Genomic DNA, 21,718 nt, shown 5'->3' with positions numbered 1-21,718 from the left:
TTAAAGCTGCATTTGAAAGCAAGTGTATTTTTTTGTCTATTTTCCCCCTCATAATATTTTTGAAAAAAAACTACCAAATGACATTATCTAAGTCCAGAAGCAATAATTAATACACATCACTGCCTTTTAACAATGTCATTTCACTTACTTGTTGCTTGATTCTGGGGTTCCATCTAATGTAGTAATTCACCCAAAGTTCCAAGTGACGCATACTGGCAACTGGATATAAAACTCGATTGATTTCTTTAGTATAGAAGGGGTTTTTGAATTTGTCTTTATTACTGTTTATCAGTGACCACAAAGATACTGTTCTTTCTGTAACTTTCTATAGAGAAAGAGAAAGTGGAACGCCTAAGTAAAAACACACAAGTACGCGAACCATTTTTCAGCCTGTGGCAATACATTTGAGCTTCAACTTGAATCACACATTTACATTATCCCCATAATGGCTCAAAAAGCCTCACGGGCCAGTGAGTGCCCAGCAACCACTTCCTGATATTTGCATAGATAATGGCCTAGCTTGAGAGCCACTATTTCTGCCAGAAGACAGAGGTGCAGAACGCTGTACCATTAAACGCAATTCACTGACCTAAAATGACTGTTCCTGGCGAGGTAAAACATTTATGAACACATATCTGGGCAGTATGTTCTTTTTAATTCAGCAGAAAGAAAAATTATCGCAAGATCCCGCTGGCTCTTTTCATTTTTAGATTTGTTAGAACTGTAAGGTCTTCACCTGTGCCTACTTGACAGTTGGTATCTAGACATAAAGTGATTTTAAGCAACCATCCAGATGTGTAATCTTTATCATATGCTGCCATCCAGGTATTTGAAAACACCTAGATAACGGACTTCAATCTTTACTTTTTCATTCAGTGTCCATCATCCCACACAGAGATTCACATTTGCAGTTTATTATAGATTGCTACCAATTTTGAACATAAACTAGGAAGAATCCAATGCTTGGGAAATAAAAGGTACAACTACTAAAATTACCAACGGCACAATGTGAAATTCTTCCTAGTAATGACTTCAATAAGAAAGGACCAATAAGCTAAAACTGGATGCTAAAAAAGAACAGCTTGAAGCCAGGAACTGAAGACATGTCTTTAGCATGCATATTTCATTAATGTGTGAACAATAACAATGGCAGCAAAAGTCTGCCTTCCTTGGAATCCACCTAAAACTTCATTTGTACCTTTCGGATGCCACAATCTATATTGCGTTGTGTTTATTTGCATGCTTGTTTTTATTTTTATACATGCACATAGTTTAAAAGATCAAGTAGCCTGACGAGGTTTGTTATACAAAGATTAACTCTCTCACCTCTCTCCACACAAGCAACTGTGCTTGATTTTTTTAAGTTGATTTGATTACCTGGTACTTAAGCTCCACATCTCTAGATAACATGCCCTCCTTGCTACCTGGGGGCTAAACGGCTCCGGGCACTCAGTCTCTTTCCTGCCTCACCCCCCACCCCCCCACAGCTTTCAAGAGACTGACGTTTAGTGTTTTGATCACTATCGCGAAGCAAATGCTTTTCCCAGGCAGGCTACATAGTCACTTTTTCTCCCCAATTTTTGTCGTCTTCCCTTGGTTTAACAACTGCCTGTTCCATTTGCTAACTTTCCTTGGCATTTACCAGTAATCCAATCCCCAACTCTTCCTCCAACGTCTCGAACTTCTGTCAAGACACTGTACATTCAGAGCTCACAGTCTGATCCTCGGAGGAAAGCAAGCTGCGCCGGGTGCTTCTGTGTCTTGTGTCCAGCTCGCGTCTATGATCTCTTTCCTGTTTCGCCCTGAGCACCCCCTCTTGCCTCTCTCTGAGCTGGATTCCAGTCTTCTTCCTTGTTTGCGTGGAGCAGACGTTCTAGCAGCTTCGAGAGAAGCTGGTGTCGGAGGGAAGTCTTGATGCCATGCATGTCTGAGAATATCTTTGGCCTACCTAGTCATTTGTTTGACGGTTTGGTGGCTGGAGAATACTAGGTTGAAACCATTTTCCTTTAAAATTCTGAAGGTAAGGGTGCCTGGGTGGCTTGGTTGAGCGTCCGACTCTTGATTTTGGCTCAGGCCATGATTCCAGGGTTGTGGGATAGAGCCCCTCATCAGGCTCCGCACTGAACGTGGAGCCTGCTTAAGATTCTCTCTCTCTCTCTCTCTCTCTCTCTCTCTCTCTCTCTCTCTCTCTCCCCCTCTCCCCTGCTCCTGCGTGCACTCTCATTCTCTCTAAAAAAAAATAAACAAATAAAATTCTGAAGGCAATGATCTACTGAGTTCTAGTTTCCAATACTGATACTGAACAATTTTGTGTTCTCAATCTGCTTATTTGCAAATAACCTGTTCCTTTTCTCTTTGGAAGCTTGGAAGATCTTTTCTTTGTCCCCGGTTGTTTTGAAACTTCATGGAGATGTGTGTTAGTAGGGGTCTATTTTTTTCCACTGCACTGGGGCCCTTGGCAGGCTTTTCAATGTGGAAACTCATGTACTTCAATTCTGGGAAACATTCTCAAATTATTTCTGTGATTTCCTGCTCTATCGCCTCCCCATTTTCTCTTTCTAGAACCTCTACTATGTGGATTTTGGATCTCCAGGAGTGATCTGGTCTCCATATTCCACCTCTATCTCTAATGGTCTTTCTGGGAGATTTTACCTCCTCTTCCAGCTCTTCTTCTGAGATTTTCATTTCTGTGGACATCATGTGTTTCATTTCAAGTTGGTTTCTGATCTCGAAACGGTCTTTCCAAACAACATCCTGTTATTACCTCTCACCACCAACATTTTCTGATCTTTCTTGGGATATTAAATGATGACTGCTTGTGTGCGTTTCTGCCCTCCCTACCTGGTAACTCTTTTCTCCACGCTGCTTTTTCTCACTCCTGGCTGTCTGCTACAATTTAAGAGCGGAGGGCTGAAGAGCTGACTGGAAGCTCTCGGATCATGAGGCTTGTCAAGGTGAGCTTCACTGTGGGGAACCGTAGGTGTTGGTATCTTTAGGTCCTTCTTCTCGGGCCAGTTTCCCCAGAGATGATTGTTTTTAATTGAAGTGGAATTCACATACCATAAAACTCACCATTTTAAAGTCTACAATCCAGTACACTCACAAAAGCTGTGCCACCATCACCTCTATCACATTCCGAGATATTTTCATCACTCCACATGGAACATGTTCCGAGATATTTTCATCACTCCAAATGGAAACCTCATACCCATTAAGCAGGCACCCCCCATTCTCCCCTCCCGCCCCTGGAAAACACTCATCTGCTTTCTTGCCTCGATGTACTTGTTATTCTGGACATTTCAAATAAATGGAATCATGCGATCCATGGCCTCTGTGTCTGGCTCCCCTCATTTAGCATGTTTTCAAGGTTTGTCCATGCTGTTGCCTGGACCCTGACTTCATTCCTTTTTATGACTGAATAGTATTCCAGAGTATACATAGACCACATTCTGTTTCTCCCATCCTCGCTGATGGACCTGGGGTCATTGCCACCTTTTAGCTATCGTGAGTAGTGCTGCTGTGAACATCTGTGTGCGAATTTTTGTTTTAACTTCTGCCTTCATTTCCCTTGGGTATGTACGTAGGAGTGGAATTGCTGGGTCCTAGGAAAACTCCATGTTTAGCCTTCTGAGGGAGCCACCACACGGTCTTCCACTGTGGCTGCACCATTTTGCATCCCCACCAACAATGGCCGAGGGCTCCATTTTGTCCCCCGACCCTTACCGACAGAGGTTCTTCCATGCTCCTTCCCGGAACGTGAGGACTTGCTTCCAGAATGCTGGGAGTCAGTAGGGGAAAGAAGCTGCGGCCCTCAGAGTCAGTTCCTCTCCATTCGCCTCACCCCCAGATGACACTCGGGTCCCCTGCCCAGAGACTCACTCTGCCAGAGTCCTCAGCTCCAGAAGAGTGGAGGGGATCTGAGGAGGCTAATTGCTGATTCCCAACAGACCCTCGGGTGGTCTTATCCTTCCGCTCTGCCCGAAAACCCGAGTCATCTGGGACTCTAGGCAGTGCAAAGAGGGCTGCTTCCTGGCTCCCCCGCTGCTGATCTGAGACTCAGTTTCTCAAGCTACGTCGTCTACAAACTTATCAGCTTCTAAAATTTGGTTGCCACATCTCCTTTTTCATCTTCCCTGTTCTTGTAGGTTTATGCCTTTAAAACAATTTCCTCTACTGACATTTTTATGGTGTTTTGGGAGGGAGCCCTTGCATACCTTTAAAGTCATTCCTACTCTCTGAGGGCAAAGTTAGTGTCTTACCCCTGCACTGAATAGCAGACACTCAACAAGCCCTGGCTGAAGTGAAAGCACCCAGGCTCCGTGGTGAAAAATGAGAAACATTTGCATTTCACACAAACCAAGCTATCGTTTTGTTTTCCTTCTTCCTTCAGGAAAGACCAGACGCATTTAATTAAAACGATTAGCATTTCCACTCACCTGTCTTTCTCGAGCAGATTCACAGTTGTATAAGAAAGTACCAAACCGGCAACTATACAGATGATCCAAAATTGTAATCAAAAACCGTTCATTGAATTCAAAAGCTGTAGGGAACTAGACAAAAGCAAACAAGCCAACAAAGCATGAAAACTTGAGGCTGATCTCTTACAGAACTGAAAAGAGGTGCATAATCCGCACACATCCTACAGCTCTTTTCTTGGTGCTGTGCACAGGACTGAGGGGTTTAAAGGAGAGTCGAGTAGGGGTGCCCGGGTGGCTCAGTCGGTTAAGCTTCCGACTCTTGGTTTCGGCTCAGGTCATGATCTCACAGTTCGTGGGATCGAGCCCAGCACTGGGCCCTGTGCTGACAGTGCAGAGCCTGCTTGGGATTCTCTCTCTCCCTCTCTCTCTGCCCCTCCCCTGCTTACTCTGTCTTTGTCTCTCAAAATAAAATAACTGAATAACTAAATAGGAAAGCAAGCCAATTATCTCAGTTCTCCTGGGTGCACAGGGCATATAGGGTATTTTATTATTTATGGTGTCATATGTTAGCAGGCATAGCTATATACACATGCCTCTATACACGTACTGTCAATTCCGTTAGTAGAGATGCTACAGTTAGATATTGAATTTTTATGACATTATGGAAAATCCCAGACATAAATAGTAGTGAGAATAAAACCGCAAACCCCATATACCCATCATCTGGCTTCAACGATTATTAACATACGAATGTAAATAGAGATGAGGCAAATCCCAGATATTAGAACAAAATATTTAAACACTGAGTCAAACGTATCTTTATCCTATATATCCCTTACCTGTTTTGACATTTGCCATACACAATCAATAAACTGGAGAAAAATAGGAGATCGGTCAGCATCGGCATGGTTTTTGTCACCATGACCTATTCTCTAAGAGGAATTGATGAAGACGATTTGTTATAATTTAAGGGCACGAGACTGAGAAAGCATACAACCCACAAAATGTGACAATACAAGTCCATGATCTGCTTTCCAATGCCGAATTTTGAACTAGTGGAAATCAAGTATATAAACATCTATAAAATAGCAATACCAACACATGTGCTCCAACTATTTCATCTGACTGGAATTCTGTACCAGTCCAGGGCAGCTGCAGGAAGACAGGGCCAGATGACTCTGTGGTTATGTCAGTGGCACGAAGGGACCAACCCTCAAGTTTGAAGCCTTGAAGCTGGGTCCAAAAGGGTGTTATCATTATCATTAAAAGTAAGTTCTTTCTCTCCTAAAAACAAGACAAAAGCCTCACCATTTATTCTTTTATTAACCATGATTCTTTCTACTTGAAAATGTTATTCACACTACTTAGGAAATGTGGATGACCATCACCTGAGTGATCTTGTTCAGAAGGGTTATGCAAAGGATATCTGGAACCGAGAACTGGAAATGTGTGTATCAGAATAATAAGAATCTAGTATCTCTGTAAAATGTATTTGGCTCTAATAGCTCTAATAGTATTTGAGAAAGAATTGTCATCCTATCCTCCTCCTTTCACACAAAGTCAACGTGAACATTTTCATGCAGACTTCTGGTATTACTTTCAAATCAAACTGTAAATACTGCAGATGGATAAAGAAGTCTCCTAAAACAACTTCTACCTGACCCCAGGCATCACACGTTTTCACACCTGTAGAGTCCTTATCATTCAATCCCTCGGATTTTTATCATTCAATCCCTCAGATTTTCCTTTTCAAAAGCAAATATGTGGTTTAATGACTAGTTTTTACATCTCAAATGGCAGTGATCTGACATTTAAAAAATGAGCTTTATGGTTTACTTACAGATGCAAATTTATGTCCAAAACTTATCCATTCTTTCTGTACCAGTATTTCAAACCCTTCGATGCTCCGGTAGAAGCTGTCCAACATCAGCATGGCCAGGGACGTCAGCTGGGCAGTTCTGTCCCATCCATCACTGCAGTGCACAAGCACTGAGCTCTTCCCTGAAGAAACTTTGTCTGCTACTTGAATGGCTCCCGTCAAAACAAGCTGGCAAAGAACACGCGAGTCAGTAGGTGGCTGTAAGAGACTGCTGAAATGTGAAATTACAGTTTTTTACTAGCTTACTGGATTAAGGGCCCACCTTACTCCAGTAGGACCTCATCTTAACTAACTGCACCTGCACTGACCCTATTTCTAAAAAGGTCATACTCTGAAGTACGGAGGGTTGGGGGACGGGGAGGGTGTACCTCAGGACTTCAAGATATGAATTTGGGGTGGGGGAGGAGACACAATTCAGCTCGTAACAGTGATCATTTTAGAAAAATCACTGGTCCAATAGGTCTAGACCCTAAAGGCCTGATACAGTGGAAATCATCTCTGAGCCTTTGACAAAATATGAACTATTCTGTGGCTCACTAGTAGAATACTTATGTAAGGATACAGGGATGGCCTTCTAGTAAAAGTTTGAGACTTAGAAGTACTACTAAATTTATGTACACAAACACTTATTGCCACAATGTCATTTTTGGATGATTTAGGTGTTTATGGAGTAATCCTTTACGAACCATACAATTTACCCATGAGTGTGTGGTTTGGTAAGGTTTTGTAAATTTATACAGTTGTGCAACCATCATCACAACCCATCACCCATAAAAAGTCTCGTGTGCCATCTGAGGTCAAACCCTGCTCCCTTCCTCGGCTCCTGGCAACCAATGATCTGCTTTCTTTCTCTACAGTTCTGTGTTTACTAAAAATTTTATATAAATGGAATAATAAAATAGGTGGTCTTTTTTATGTTTATTTATTTTTGAGAGAAAGAGAGAATATGAGCAGGGAGGGGCAGAAAGAGAGACACACACACAGAATCTGAAGCAGACTCCAGGTCCGAGCTGTCAGCACAGAGCTCGACATGGCGCTTGAACCCATGAACTGGGAGATCATGACCTGAGCCAAAGTCAGACACTTAACTGATTGAGCTGCCCAGGCACCCTGACTGGCTTAATGCACTCAGCAGAGTGTTTTTAAGGTACATCCATGTTGTCGCCTGTATCAGTCCTTCCTTCCTTTTTAAGGCCAAAAAAAATTCCATTCTATTGACAGATCACATTTTATCTATCCATTCATCAGCTGATAGACATGTAGTTGTTTCTCGTATTTGATTACTATGAATGATGCACATACACACATTTCTAGGGACTTAAGTGTTCATTTATCCTGTGTAAATGCCTAAGAGTGAAATGGTTGGCTCACACGCTAATGTGTACTTGTTTAACTTTTTAAGAAACTGCTAAACTGTTTTCAAAAGCCATTGTACCACTTCACGTTGCCACTGTCAGTGTACGAGGGCCCTGTCTTTTCATGTGTTCATCAGCCGTTCACCTACATGATGCCATTTGGGGGCTCCCCAAATTGTAACAGCTGTGCAACAGTCAAGTATTATGGTCGCTTTCACTAATTCAAGGAAAAGAGTAAGTGAAAGATCTGGTTTTTCATTTTACTTATTTATTTTTTCCGTAAGCTGTATGCCTAATGTGGGGCTTGAACACTCGACCCCAAAATCAAGAGTAGCTTGCTCTGCAGACTAAGCCAGCCAGGCACCCCTAAAAATAGGTACTTTTATCATGTTGACATAAACAGTAACCAAAGATAAGTGGACAAAGTAGTCCCAAGAAGGACAGGTTAGGGGACCTGATGGCACATCAATTATTTGTGCAAAAATCACTGTTTTTAAAATGACTAGCGCAGCTTTATTTCTTCCAGCGTTCTAAGTATCTCCTCAAACTCCCGTTTACAGTTTTTATTTAAGGTGCTTGTGAAGAAAGGGCTGTTGAGAAGCTGTGGTAATGCAGCAGGTCACTTGAGTTCAACTGAAGGAACATTTTTACAGAGGGCAACTTTACTCCAGACACGTCCCTTATCACGAAAAAGAACGCAATCTCAGCCAATTATCTTTAGAAATTATTAGATGTTTGCCAATAGGGTATGAATTCCCGCCATTGCTTCTTGACAGGAACGCCTGGTAGTTATGTAATGACATGTGACACATTGAGCCAATCACAGAATTGTGGTTCCTTTCTAAAGTAATGGTACCCGCCCCCACCACTAGCTTCTGTTGGACTAAAAGAGACAATGCCCACAACATGATGACATGGATTATGTCGCCTTCTAGGAAACACAAAATAATATGTCACTTTCCAACGGGAAGGTCTATAGGGGAAGAGTGTTGAAAAGGACAGAGGGGGGTGCGGGGTGCCTGGGTGGCTCAGTCAGTTAAGTGTCCGACTTTGGCTCAGGTCATGATCTCACAATTCGTGACTTCCGTGTTGGGCTCTGTGCTGACAGCTCAGAGTCTGGAGCCTGCTTCAGATTCTATGTGTGTGTGTCTCTCTCTGCTCCTCCCTCACTCTGTCTCTGTCTCTCTCAAAAATAAACATAAAAAAAGAAAAAAGGGCAGAGAAAAAATGTAAGCTCCAGGAAACAGAGAGACACTCTACCCTGTCAGGGCTCCATCGGTGAACTAGAATGACGATATAGGACACGTGCCAAGGTGGTGGTCTCTTCGCTCGCAAAGCCTGCCCTGTGTTGCACAGAGTGGTCGGACCGTTTTGCCTGAACGCAGGCTAGTGGTGGCCATGCCACGTGTCTATCAGTAGTCCTGGGGCCGCAAAATAGCATGGGAGGCTGAATAATGCTCACCAAAGATGGCTGGGTCCTAGCCCATGCAAATCTGTGAATACCGCCTTATATGGTTAACAGAGACTTTACAGATGTGATCAAGATAATGACTTTGAGATGGAGAGGTTATCCTGGATTATGCAGGTGGGCCCTAAATTCCATCCCATATATCCTGATAAGAGGGAGCAGAGGGAGATTTCACAGAGAGAAGGCAACATGATCGTGGAAGCAGAGACTGAAGTGATCTGGCCACAGCAAGGAATGCCAGCAGCCACCTGAAGCTAGAAGAGGCAAGGAACAGATTCTCCTCTAGAGCTTCCAGAAGCAGCACAGCCCAAACGTGCTCCCCCATTCCCACCTGATCTTCAAGGTCGAGCTCAACGCTACCCATAACTCTACTCCTCTGTCTTCTAGCACAATTTGACCTACGCCTAAGTAGCCGTGAGTCAGATGTCATTACCGGTGTCTCTCTGGGCTCCCCAGTTACAGATGGTCTCCAGACAGAACAATGACAGTTTCTTTCATTTCTTTTGTATCTCCCTCTCTTTCGGCAAAACGATAAAAATTTACAGGGGTCATTTATGGCATTTTCCATATTCCTTAAGTCCTAACTTCCATACTTCATCTTATGTGATGGCCTTGACTCCTAATTTCTTCAGACATGTGAGCCATTGAAGAAGACCTACTTCTGACCAGTATCTCTTCTATCTAGCTCAGAGTAGGAGCTGACTCACCTTGTCTAATAATTCCTGTGCCTGTGCCTGTGCCCTGTCTTTCAGAAAAAAAGCTCTCTCCCTTATTTACAAAAGTAATATATATTCACTGGATAAAAATGGAGAAGGTGAACAAAAGCGCAAAAAAGAAACTAAAAATGACCATAATCCCATGAACTCAGCAAGAATCATTGCTAATGTGTCCCTCTCAGCGTCATTAAAGGGCTCAGCTTGAGTTGGCTGCCCAACAGCTGATTCTCACGTTTCCATCTCAGTCCCAAGCCCCTGTTCTGAGTTCTGTTTTGCAGGAAGAAAACTGCCTGTTACCTATCACCAGGTGGATGGCCCGCCGCTGCCTCAAACAGATGATGTTTTTCTTAACCAAGACCCTGCTCAGGACAATCTTGCATCTGCAAATGGTGGTGTCATCGTCCCAGTTACCCAGCTTCACCCTCTTGGCATCAGCCTACATTTCTTGAGACCCTGCGTCTAGGTAATCATCAAGCCCACAGGCCCTTTCTGGGAAAGCTCTCCTGTCTGTCCCTTTCATAGTGCCCCCCTCCCCACCTGGAAATGTTCTAATTCTGATCATTACCACCCTGCCTCAGGATACCTGAAGTGGTTGTTTTCTGACTTTACCTTCTTCCCTTTCCTATAAGAACCTGCCAGAACATTTTCCTACTACTTCACTATTCCAAAACCTCTGGGGCTTCCAACAACCTAGCTTCAAGGCCAAGGCCTCTGACCACCTGGCTTCTCCCAGGTCTCTGAGATGAACCTGCAACTCCAGCATTCCTCACTCTTCCCAACGGGGCCTCCCCCAGGCCTGTTCCTGGACTTTGGTTCAGAGTGCCTCCTTCTCTAGAATGGGTTCCCTCGTCCCTTCCACTTAACACACTGCAGCAAGGAGCAGAAGCTTTCCTGTCACACGTACATACCACGTCTTCAACCGCACAAACCTCCTTAAAGGCAGAAGTATGTCTCATACCTTCTTCCATTCATGAGGTCTAGTGTGATGCTTTGCATATAAGAGTACACTACTTTTTTGTTTACCTTTTACTAATTTTATTTAACTCCAGTTTTAACAAACTGATACATATATATTCTGAAAATGGTAGTAATTTTGTTTCTAATACTACTTTTTTAAAAAATAAATGTTTATTTTAGAATAGTTTCAGATTTACAGAAAAGTTATAAAGGTACTACAGAAAGTTTGCATATACTCGACCCAGTTTGCCCTATTCCTGACCTCCTATAATGGTGTGGTACATTTGTCACAACCAGTGAAGCGATATTGACATACTATGAAATTATCAATGAGCATATTAACTTATTTTTAATAAAGCGCATACTTTATTCAGGTCTCCTTAGTTTCTACTTAATGTCCTTTTTCTTTCTTTTTTTTTTTTTTTTAAATTTTTTTTTCAACGTTTATTTGTTTTTGGGACAGAGAGAGACAGAGCATGAACAGGGGAGGGGCAGAGAGAGAGGGAGACACAGAATCGGAAACAGGCTCCAGGCTCTGAGCCATCAGCCCAGAGGCCGACGCGGGGCTCGAACTCACGGACCGCGAGATCGTGACCTGGCTGAAGTCGGACGCTTAACCGACTGCGCCACCCAGGTGCCCCTTAATGTCCTTTTTCTAAAGCAGGCTGCCATCCAGGACCCCACATTACCTTCAGCTGTCACAATTAATTTGTTTTGCTAACTCCTTTTTGAGAATAATGAATTAAGAAAAAAATGAAAGTTATAGACAGGCAAAAGAGAAATATGATTCCTATCAAATTTGAAAGTACAATTTGACTAGAAAATAATCTATATCAAAAATGCACCTATTTAAAGTGGGCTTTTTGTTTGTTTACAGAACTAAATGGTGGTTTCTAAAAGTGTTAGTTTCCTCAGATAGCTTCAAGTACTTTTACTCTTAAAGACTGCAGGCTTTTGATGCCTTTATCAAGATGAAGGATTGAATATAATCAAGGCATAAAGTTCATTCTTTAAAATAAGTCAATTTGAGATTATTTTCAATAAAAACAATCTATCTCTAGGTCCTTGAGGGTCATACCCAGTAACGGTTAGATAATCAATTGGCTGTTCCTAAATAAATCTGCATGAAACCCCAACTACTTGCTATCGACAACACGGGAAGTGACATCTCTACCAACACTCAAACTGTTCTGGAGTGATGCTGTGAAATCTGTAATTTAGGTAAGCAAATTATAAAGAGACACAAAACCGTCAAATGTAGAACCCTACACTACAAATAACTGCTCAATTTTAAAACTGAAGGAATTAAAAGAGATTCCTGTTCCACTAAACAATGACTTCCTTTTTTATACATGTAAATCTTTTTTTAAAAAAAAAATATACTTGCCTTGGGGCACCTGGGTGGCTGAGTCAACTAAGCATCCAACTCTGGCTCAGGTCATGATCTCATGGTTGATGAGTTCGAGCCCCACATTGGGCTCTGTGCTGACAGCTCAGAGCCTGGAGCCTGCTTCGGATTCTGTGTCTCCCTCTCTCTCTCTGCCCCTCCCCTGCTCTCTCTCAAAAATAAACATAAAAAAATATATATATATGTTTACTTGCCTTAATGTGTTCTAACCAGTGAGTAGACTCCAAACTGGACAACCAGTGAGATTCTTCCACATTAGGATAAACAATGTCTTTGACTTTTTTTAAAGATTCCCTCATAACATGAATGTTATGAATGTCTAAGAAGAAAAGTTCGGCGTTGTGATATGCATCATCACTTTCATATCCTCCTCCTGTTGCCTGAGAAACAGCAAGATATACAAACAATCAGTTGGATTTTCTACTTCGTCAGTAATTTAGCCAAATATTTCAAGTTACTGGTCCTCCAAATCTCAACTTAAAACCTTCCGACTTGACTTAGATGCGATGACTGATGTGACCTGACTTCCTACCCAAAACAGCCTCAACAACATTAGTCACACTCTGAGCTAGAAGAAAATAGCGGGCTGGCAATTTCCTGGGGATCTGTATTCACAAGAAAAAAATCATTTCAAAATGTTCCATAATTACTAGCTCTTCTTCTGGATCTGGAAAGGCATGAGCAGGTTCTCAAGGGTCCTTGTCCTCTATCAGCTCTGTAGAAGTACTCTTCTTCAGCAGCGGTGGAGGGGGGTAGAAGGGGGTGGAGGCGCTTTGGCCCTTCTTTGCTATGTGATTTGAGGCAAGGCTCTCAACCTCCCTGAGCCTCAACGTTCTCTCCCACAGAATAGGCAATAACACTTCAGTAGGTTAAACAGGATTAAAAGGAGGCACACTCTATCACAGCTAACATCAGCCACCATTTAATGAGCCCCAGTGACGTTCCAGATACTGATTCTTGCTTTCCATAATCTTATCTAATTCTTACAGCAATGCTGCAAGCAAGGGAGGTATTACTATCCCCATTTTGCAAAAGAGAAGAGATACTATTTAATGATCCCCAAAGCCCCATGGTAATCAACAGAATTCACGCTGAGTTCAAAGCCCAAACCTTTTCTAGTGCACCATGACTGTTTGTCTGCTGTGCAAACACCAAGGACAGAGAGCCGTACGTAGTAGGCCCTCAAAGAGCAAAAGGTTTCGAGGGGAGCCAAGATGGCCACCACCTACACCACAGCACCTGAAAGTATTATCTTGCCAGGGCAGGCATCCGTCCACCTTCACAATGGGGTGAAGATACCCATTTTCCACGTAGAGAAAAAGAAATGTAATGGTTTTGTTGAAGAACCTGGCTGCATTTTGTTTAATGTTTTAACATGCCATGGAACATGTGGCCTCTGGCCCCTTAAGAAAAAGTTAAATAATTCATAGACTTGCCAAGAAAGCAATGTTCTATAAGCTGAAATGGAAGGGGAAGGCATTGGACAAATGTGCTATTGCTACATTTTGCCTCTTTTTATTTATAACAATAGGAAGAATATATAACATATATTTTAGAGCTTGTTACTAACAGCATCATCAGTAGTAAGTAGACAATACACATTCACATTACCGTTTTTAAAAAGTTATTAGCTAGCGAATAGACAGATGAGCCGTATTTCCCTGTTGTTGGTTATCCATGCCTCAGGGCATAGCACTTTGCAGCTCAGATCAGAGGCCAAGACAGAGGCGCTCCTATCCACCTGGCAGTCACTTCCTAAGCTGCAGGCTCCCGGCCTGGGAGGAGATAGCAGGCCTAAGTTTTGCTGGAGCTGCAAGCCTATAAAGCAATGACACACGTCACCCTCCCAGAGCTGACCTGCTTCTCTACACATGTGGTTTTTAAAAAGCTACAGTGATTTGCAAAGAGATTCTCAATGCTGGAGTTTCTTTCATACATAACTGAAGATACTATGCAAAAATAAAAAAAAATAAAAGGAAAACTATACTTGCTGCTCATTGCCAGAGCAAAGACAGGCATTAATGCAGTTCCACTCTAATCACAGCAGACCGCCACCAAATTGAAGCAGCCTGGTGCTGAGTTTTATCTAAGCCTGGGGTTGGTTTGTTTACTTTATTTTTTAAAAAAATTTTTTTTTCAACATTTATTTATTTTTGGGACAGAGAGAGACAGAGCATGAACGGGGGAGGGGCAGAGAGAGAGGGAGACACAGAATCGGAAGCAGGCTCCAGGCTCCGAGCCATCAGCCCAGAGCCTGACGCGGGGCTCGAACTCACGGACCGCGAGATCGTGACCTGGCTGAAGTCAGACGCTTAACCGACTGCGCCACCCAGGCGCCCCTGGTTTGTTTACTTTAAAATGGTGTAATGTCGCTTATTACATCGGAAGTTGTAAATTTCTAAATCTCCACAAGGGAGGAACAATTAGGTCCAAAGAGAACAGAAGTCACAAGGGTAAAAATCAATTAGTCAAGCATAGATTGAGTTCCCAAAAGTTCCAATTCTCCATCTCTGGTTACTTTGGAAGTCTTTTCAGTTTCCTTCTCTTCAACAGAAAGGAACAACCCAGATTATCTAATATGACAACGCGAAGGTTCAAGGGCCTGTTGCTATGGATATAGATGACGAGGGGAGAGACATAGCCAAGGGAGGAGGGAACCAGAGCTTGGTTTTTAAAGAATGCTGCAGAGATCTTTAAAGCCTAGGTTTTTTCCTTAATTTTTTTCTTCCCTTCATCCCTAACAGGACTAGCAACACAGGCATATTTCCTGAGTGTTAAAAAGGCATTCAAGAATTCTACTGCTATAGCAGTAAGCTTGAGAGTTAATATGATGAAGGTATTTGTTTTATACATTTACGTATTTTAAAATATTCTTTCTAAATACTTCATTTTAATGTAACACCATATCTATTTCAGGCTAAATGTGTACATGCAGATATCGCATTTTATGCATGTTTTGAACTCTCAACTATATATGAGGGAAGGAACAGAAATATCTAAAGTTATGAAGAATGCAAGAAGATATTCATAGTTAGACTTAATTTCCTACATGTTTTACTTATAATTCCTAATTTACTCATGAATACCACTCCTGATTGCTTTACATAGAATTTCCAAATGATTTCCATTAGTGAGACAAAAACTGTTACTGCAGTAATAGAGAGCTTGTCCAAGAGCACACAGGGAGCAGAGGGGACCCCCACCCCCGATGCAAATGTGGAAGACACACGATCTGTGTGCAAACAACCACAGTCTGCATCTCTCTCTGAGCCACTGGAGGATGTGTTTTGCTTTTGGGTTCTTGTCTTGTGCTATGAATAATTGAAGATGCCAGAAAAGTGACCTTGGGATAAGCAAAGTATTCAAGATGATGAAATTTAAGCCTACAGCTGACGAGAAACAATAAATCTGAAAGGCGGAATGGTGGCGAACAACGCGGGGCAGGCCCACTGTGAGCACTTGCGAGTGACAGCTGGCAATAACAGGAGACAGAAAACACAAAACGAAAAGAAGAAATCGAATGTTAAAAGCATATCAATCTGGGGCTGTTTAGAGTCCAGGCAAACAGCCTTATATCTTGAGGCAACTTCTGGGGAGCTTCTGAAAGCAACGCTACATAGTCACTGATGTTCACAGCGACGTCCCCGACCAATTTTAGGGGCACTTGGCACACTCTGCTTAAGAAGGCCAAGAAGACAATGGAGACAGATTGCCGCTGAAAACAGTAACATTGTGTGTGCCTGATTGTAAAATCCATATACAGAAATCTCCTTTTACTGAATTATCTTATATAAATGAGCAGGCACATTAACAAGTGCAGTGAAGAGACCGTTTGGATGAAGCTACAGATTTAGGGTTTAAACATTGCAGCTTCCCACAACTCCTCGTAGATGCCTAAGGCACTCCAAAGAGGGCTGAACTTGCGCCAGGATTGAAGTTCATTATAGTTCGATACTCATCTAATTTACCTAAAGGTTATTCTCATTTAACGGATTCACGTTTTAAAATACGTTTTGTGATTAAAACTACTTCCTATGTCAGCAAAGTAGTCTTCCTATTTCAACTAAGTTTAACTATTAACGTAAGCCCACAAAGTGACACGCCGCGGCAAACACAATCATGTAAAACATGGCACACTGTATCTAAGAGAAGCATCTGTCATGTCACTAAATGCACTCACCTTGTTCGCCACTGCATTTACATTGGGTCTTGCATCATAGATTGTGAGTTTAGAAATTTGTCTATTAGTCTCCCTGATAACATCGAGATACTTCTCATCATCCTTATTCCGTTTACCACTCATACCGACAAGAGGCTGACTGCAACGCACGATGACGGTCTTGTTTTCTGGATGAATCCATGACAGCACCTAAGGTTAGTTCAGAAATTTTAAGCTATCAGGAAAAAAACAAATCTCAAAACAGAAATACCCAAAACAGAAAGCACTAACAATCATGAGGAAGTGAATCTGATTTTGCCAAAACAGAATACCGGTTCACCTGCGATTTTACGCAATGTGCTCAGCAACACACATTTAACAGTGACAATTATCCAGAGGCAGCTAGAATAACCAATTGCTTTACTAGTGTTTTCTTGTAGAAGTTAAATGCTTACCGAAAAAAAAAAAAAGTTCTCTCGCTTAAAGGAAATAAAAGGCTTCTGATATTACTTCTGCTCTGTAGCTTGTACTGGATTTCTCAGTGATACGTAAAGGAAATCACGTCTGGTACAACGTGTCTCCATAATACCAACTCACATCTACAGCTCATGTACATGTGAAGCACATGTCTGCTGTGGCTGTAGCCTGGGTACTGAGCTCACAGTCTGTGTCACTTCTGTCTCCTCCGCCATCGAATGAGGAGGAGCATGACTCCATGGCCCTGCTGGGAGGATGAATGAAAAACACAGGTGAAGTACCTTCCAGGGGCGAGCTGAGCAGCCCACGGAGTCAGATATGAAAAACTATGAAAAGCAGACAGAAGAACTAAAGAAGCAGAAGTGTCTGAGCTCACTTAATAGAAGGCCAAATGCGCCGTCATCCCTGAAGTCGCCCCCTCCATGACGGCAAATGATAAGCACTGATGTCCATGAAAATCGATGTACATGATGCCGACATTGGGTTAGCGAGAAAAGAGGATGTGATGGCATTAATGAATACTCATTCATGGACTCTTCACACCATGAAGAGACCTGTACAAAACACCACTGTGACTCCTAAGAGTCCAAAGGCTGAGAGGTGGGAAGCCCCGGAACAAGAACTGGCCCTCCCCGACCTCCACTTTGTAATCAACAAGGCAGAGATGGGACCTGCCCAGCCTGCCTCCTGTGGCCCTCGCTTTAAGACCAGTAAGAGACACGAGATCACTTTGACATGTGCACGGAGTTGTCATTTTTCAGGTTTACTGCGATGTAAGTGACATGCGGCACTGTGGAAGTTTAAGCTGTACATGTTGATCTGATACAAGATCACTTTCAAAAGAGAAAATTGCTACACATAAGAGACCTATTATTTGATAGAGACCCTCCCAAGTTTTAAACTGAAATCAGGTCCTGGGCAAGACACCGCCCTGTGCCACCACCCATGCCTTCCCTTCCTCCACCCCTCTTCTCTCTGCTCGGGAAGTTTAAGGCTGGAGTCACCAGATCACATTAAGAAATGCTTCTCTTACAAGTTGTTTCACTTCCTCTTTTCTTTTTCTTGAGGGATCTTGACTACCTTTTTATTTTTTTTAATATTTATTTATTTACTTAATGTTTATTAATTTTTGAGAGAGAGTGTAAGTGGGGGCAGGGCAGAGAGACAGGGACACTCAGAATCTGAAGCAGGCTCCAGGCTCCAACCTGTCAGCACAGAGCCCAATGCAGAGCTCGAACCCATGAACTGTGAGATCATGACCTGAGCCAAAGTCAGACGCTTAACCCACTGAGCCACAAGGAGCCCCTATTTTTGAGAGAGAAAGCAGAGAAGGGGCAGAGAGAGAGGGAGAGAAAAAATCCCAAGCAGTCTCTGCACTGTCAGCATAGACCCCCAACACGGGGCTCAAACTCATAAACCATGAGATCATGGCTCAAGCCAAAAATAAGAGTCAGATGCTTAACTGACTGAGCTGCCCAGGCACCCCTTGACTACCTTTTTAAAAGGATGCTTGCTGTTTGGCTCACAGGTATAAATAATAGTAGCTTCACAACATCAACTACCATGACTGCTTTCAAAGTATATGGTACTATATTAGGTTATTCCTACTAAAGTTAATATCTAGAAGCCATAGATAATTAAGGATGTACACAAATATTTAGCCACCAAAAAAGATGTTTATCACAGCGTTGTTTATAATAGCAAAAAAATAAAAAAATAACCAAGATACCTCATAATAGAAAACTGATTAAATACATATGGTACATGTACACACCGGCACACAGATGTTTAACAGCAGGAAATGCTCTTTCCAAGATAATGTTACACAGAGAAAGCAGAGACACAAATGACAGCATAATTTCTTTTTCTTTCCAAATAAAAATATGTATGCATAGAAGGAAGTCTGGAAGGACATAGACCAAAATGTTAACTGTGGTTCTCACTAGATGGCAGAATCCTTTTTCTTTATCGGCATTTTGTAAAATATGTGAAGTAACTATGTGTTACTTATATGTTAAGGACTTCTGTAACATTAAGACAAACCTATGGGAGAAAAAGGAATGCATAACAGAACATATGTATGCATTGATGGGAACATCAATGCATGTGGATCATTTTGTTATTAAATGGTATCTTATAATAGTTCATATGCTATTTATGTACAAATAACAAAACTGCTTTCTCATCAATTCTTCTTGTATTTTTACATGGGCTTTCTTAAAAAAAGAACTAAATATCAAATAGTAAGGATTTCACATTAAAAGCAAATGCATTTTCTGGGTTATAGTCAAGAGTCAGATGATTATGAGGTATATCAGAAAAAGTACATTATCTACTATTAAATATGATTAAGCATGGTAATCTATAAAGATATAGATGTGAAGGAGAGCTTAGCTTTAGTTTTATTAGGAAAAATAAATGCAAATTTGTGGCCACTATGAAGTAAGAAGGATCAATAAAATGGGTAAATAAGTAAAAAGTTATGCATCTTATGTGTTCTACAGTGGGCTCTCATTCACTCAGAAGAGTGGAAACTAGGGGGTCAAGAAGGCAGCCTGAGCACACTTGTTTCCTCTCCTCTCCTGACCCAAATCCCATGAAATACACACACACACACCCCTCCTCTCTTGCCCCAAATCCTGTGAAATACACACACACACACACACACACACACACACACACACACACACACCTCTCCTCTCCTGCCCCAAATCCTGTGAAATACACACACACACACCACCTCTCCTGACCCAAATCCCATGAAATACACACACACACACATACACACACACGTTTCTCATGGTAGACGTTCAACTGAATGAAGGCATGAACAAAGTCGATCCACACCACCCTAACCTCTTCCTCCTGTGGGCAAGACAAGTATTAGCAAAGACAGCTGGCCAAGGCAGGGGTGGAGTCTATGGCTACAACACAGAAAAGTATGTCGCAGAAGAGCACGAGAGGAGTAAACTTGTAATTCTAGCTTCGTTGGCACTGTATTCTAGCAAAATGAGCTGAAAAACATGTTCAAATACAATATACATCATTACGATCTGAACAGACACTGAGAATTAGAGAAGGGAGCGAATTTTAAAGTTATGATTCCTGTTATGTTGACACTAGACCAAAGTTTCACATGAATGTCCTTTTAAGGATAAAAAATGTCTAGACTTGGAGTTAAAGGCAAGGTGACATTAAATCTTAATTTCTTCTATCCTTGTTTTTCCAAAATCTGTTATTTAGAAAAACAAAAACAAAGCGATGTACTCATTATGACATGCTCTGATAATTAAGAGAGGAAAAATTCTCTAAATTTTTAGTCAAGAAAATTTATGTACACAAAGTAGATGGCGTGACTCACATAAATATTCAAGAGCCAAAGAGAACTTGGTGAACTAGGTCCAAGGATACTGTAAGCATACCGTCTGGAATCATGTGCATTTGGCACTCGGGCAGCCGGCAAACATGATGAGGATGAGCTAACCCTAATAAAGGTGGCCGCACCCAAAAGCCTGTACCCATGTGCTCTGTGCTCTGTGACATTAGACAGATAGCGCGTTGTTTCCAGTATGATTTGGCCGACACTTGTCAAGGGCCCGTCGCACGTAAGGTATGGGGCTGCAAAGGTGAAAACCGGAAAGTCCCTATACTTCTTTCTGTCCTTCCAGCAAGCACCTGGTTTAGGTATGGTAGCGTCACTTTCACCCTCTCCTGTATGAGAATTACTTGCGCTCATTCTCTGTCCTTGATTGTGAACTCCCGGAAGGCAGGTGCAGTCTCACTTCTTTTCCTGTTCAGCGCGGTCCTTTGTGTGCTCAGCGGGCACTCAAAAACAACACGGTGGACTGAGATTCCAAGAGTGTGTCTCTGACTGGATTCCTGTTCTTATGGGACAAAAGGCAGTCTTTGAAGAAAACATTAACTGTAGTACTCACTGGAATTCGGTTTCTGGATCTAAAAGTTGCGACTCTCCTGAGATCATCATCTGAGGCACGATATGGAACCACCAAGAGAGCAGGGTAGGTGTCACACAGTTCATAGCACTTATTGATAAAAGTGATTCTCCAGTAGTGGTTAGGCAAGCCCTGCAGGAGAGAAGGATGTCCAAGTCAGTATTGCACAGCTCCGTCTCCGGACTGGCCTTGGGTCTCCTTTCCTTTTGCTAGCAGAATCTGCACGTGCCTCTTTGAACACAGGGTAGGGACAGTCTACTGATTTATAATAAAGGGAGCCAAATCAGTCATCTGGACAACATAAGAACACAAGACAAAACACTGGTGGCTTCCATAATTCTAAAATGTCATTGGTAAATACAAATTCTCTTGAATTTGAGCTCCTCGTTAATTTCACGTCAAACTATTCCTTACTATGTGTGTAACAGTAAGCCCAAGTGCATCTCTCACCTACGTACCCTCCCCACCCCAGAGAAAAGTGCATCACATAATTTTAACCTGTGTCCACTTGAGGTAGAAAAGACATTGGGCAACTGCCTCTCCCTACTCAAAAGAGAGTGAATGCTTCAGTCTGCTCCAAAGTAGAAAGAGGCTAAGATTATGCAGAAAGTCACAGAGGGGAAGTAAAGGAAAACCCCTCTGGGGAGGCTCATTTCGCCACCTCCTAAAAGTGTTTTCAACCAAGTTGTTTGGGATTGGCGGTCACTCCGTAGGCTGTGTGAGAAATACAGCCACCTGCATTCTAAGCAGATGGCTAACGTGACAGGGAGACACGGAATACACTTGCCATCCTGCCAGCTACCCACAAAACCGCGTATGGACAAGATCCAGAGGTGGTGGAATATTCTCTCCCCATACTCACAAATACACAAATACACACACAAAGGTGAGCTATGTGGGTGTTTGCTGTGGGGACAGACATTGTACC

General features: G+C 42.3%; 1 protein-coding gene across 1 annotated transcript in view; it reads right to left on the bottom strand.

The window, feature by feature from the left end:
* Window positions 1-21,718, bottom strand: part of MTM1 (myotubularin 1) — a 98,106-nt gene that overhangs the window by 8,135 nt on the left and 68,253 nt on the right. The window contains exons 8-14 of the mRNA XM_043571053.1: window positions 20,773-20,922; window positions 16,382-16,570; window positions 12,396-12,581; window positions 6,259-6,465; window positions 5,258-5,350; window positions 4,437-4,550; window positions 149-325 (exon numbers count right to left, since the gene is read on the bottom strand). Coding sequence (XP_043426988.1) covers window positions 149-325; window positions 4,437-4,550; window positions 5,258-5,350; window positions 6,259-6,465; window positions 12,396-12,581; window positions 16,382-16,570; window positions 20,773-20,922 — 1,116 coding nt within the window. The remainder of the gene's footprint in view (window positions 1-148; window positions 326-4,436; window positions 4,551-5,257; window positions 5,351-6,258; window positions 6,466-12,395; window positions 12,582-16,381; window positions 16,571-20,772; window positions 20,923-21,718) is intronic.

This window comes from Prionailurus bengalensis, chromosome X (assembly GCF_016509475.1).
Source record: "Prionailurus bengalensis isolate Pbe53 chromosome X, Fcat_Pben_1.1_paternal_pri, whole genome shotgun sequence".
Classification (NCBI taxonomy): domain Eukaryota; kingdom Metazoa; phylum Chordata; class Mammalia; order Carnivora; family Felidae; genus Prionailurus; species Prionailurus bengalensis.
Note: the sequence above shows the minus strand (reverse complement) of the source record. Positions and strands in the feature narration are given on the sequence as shown.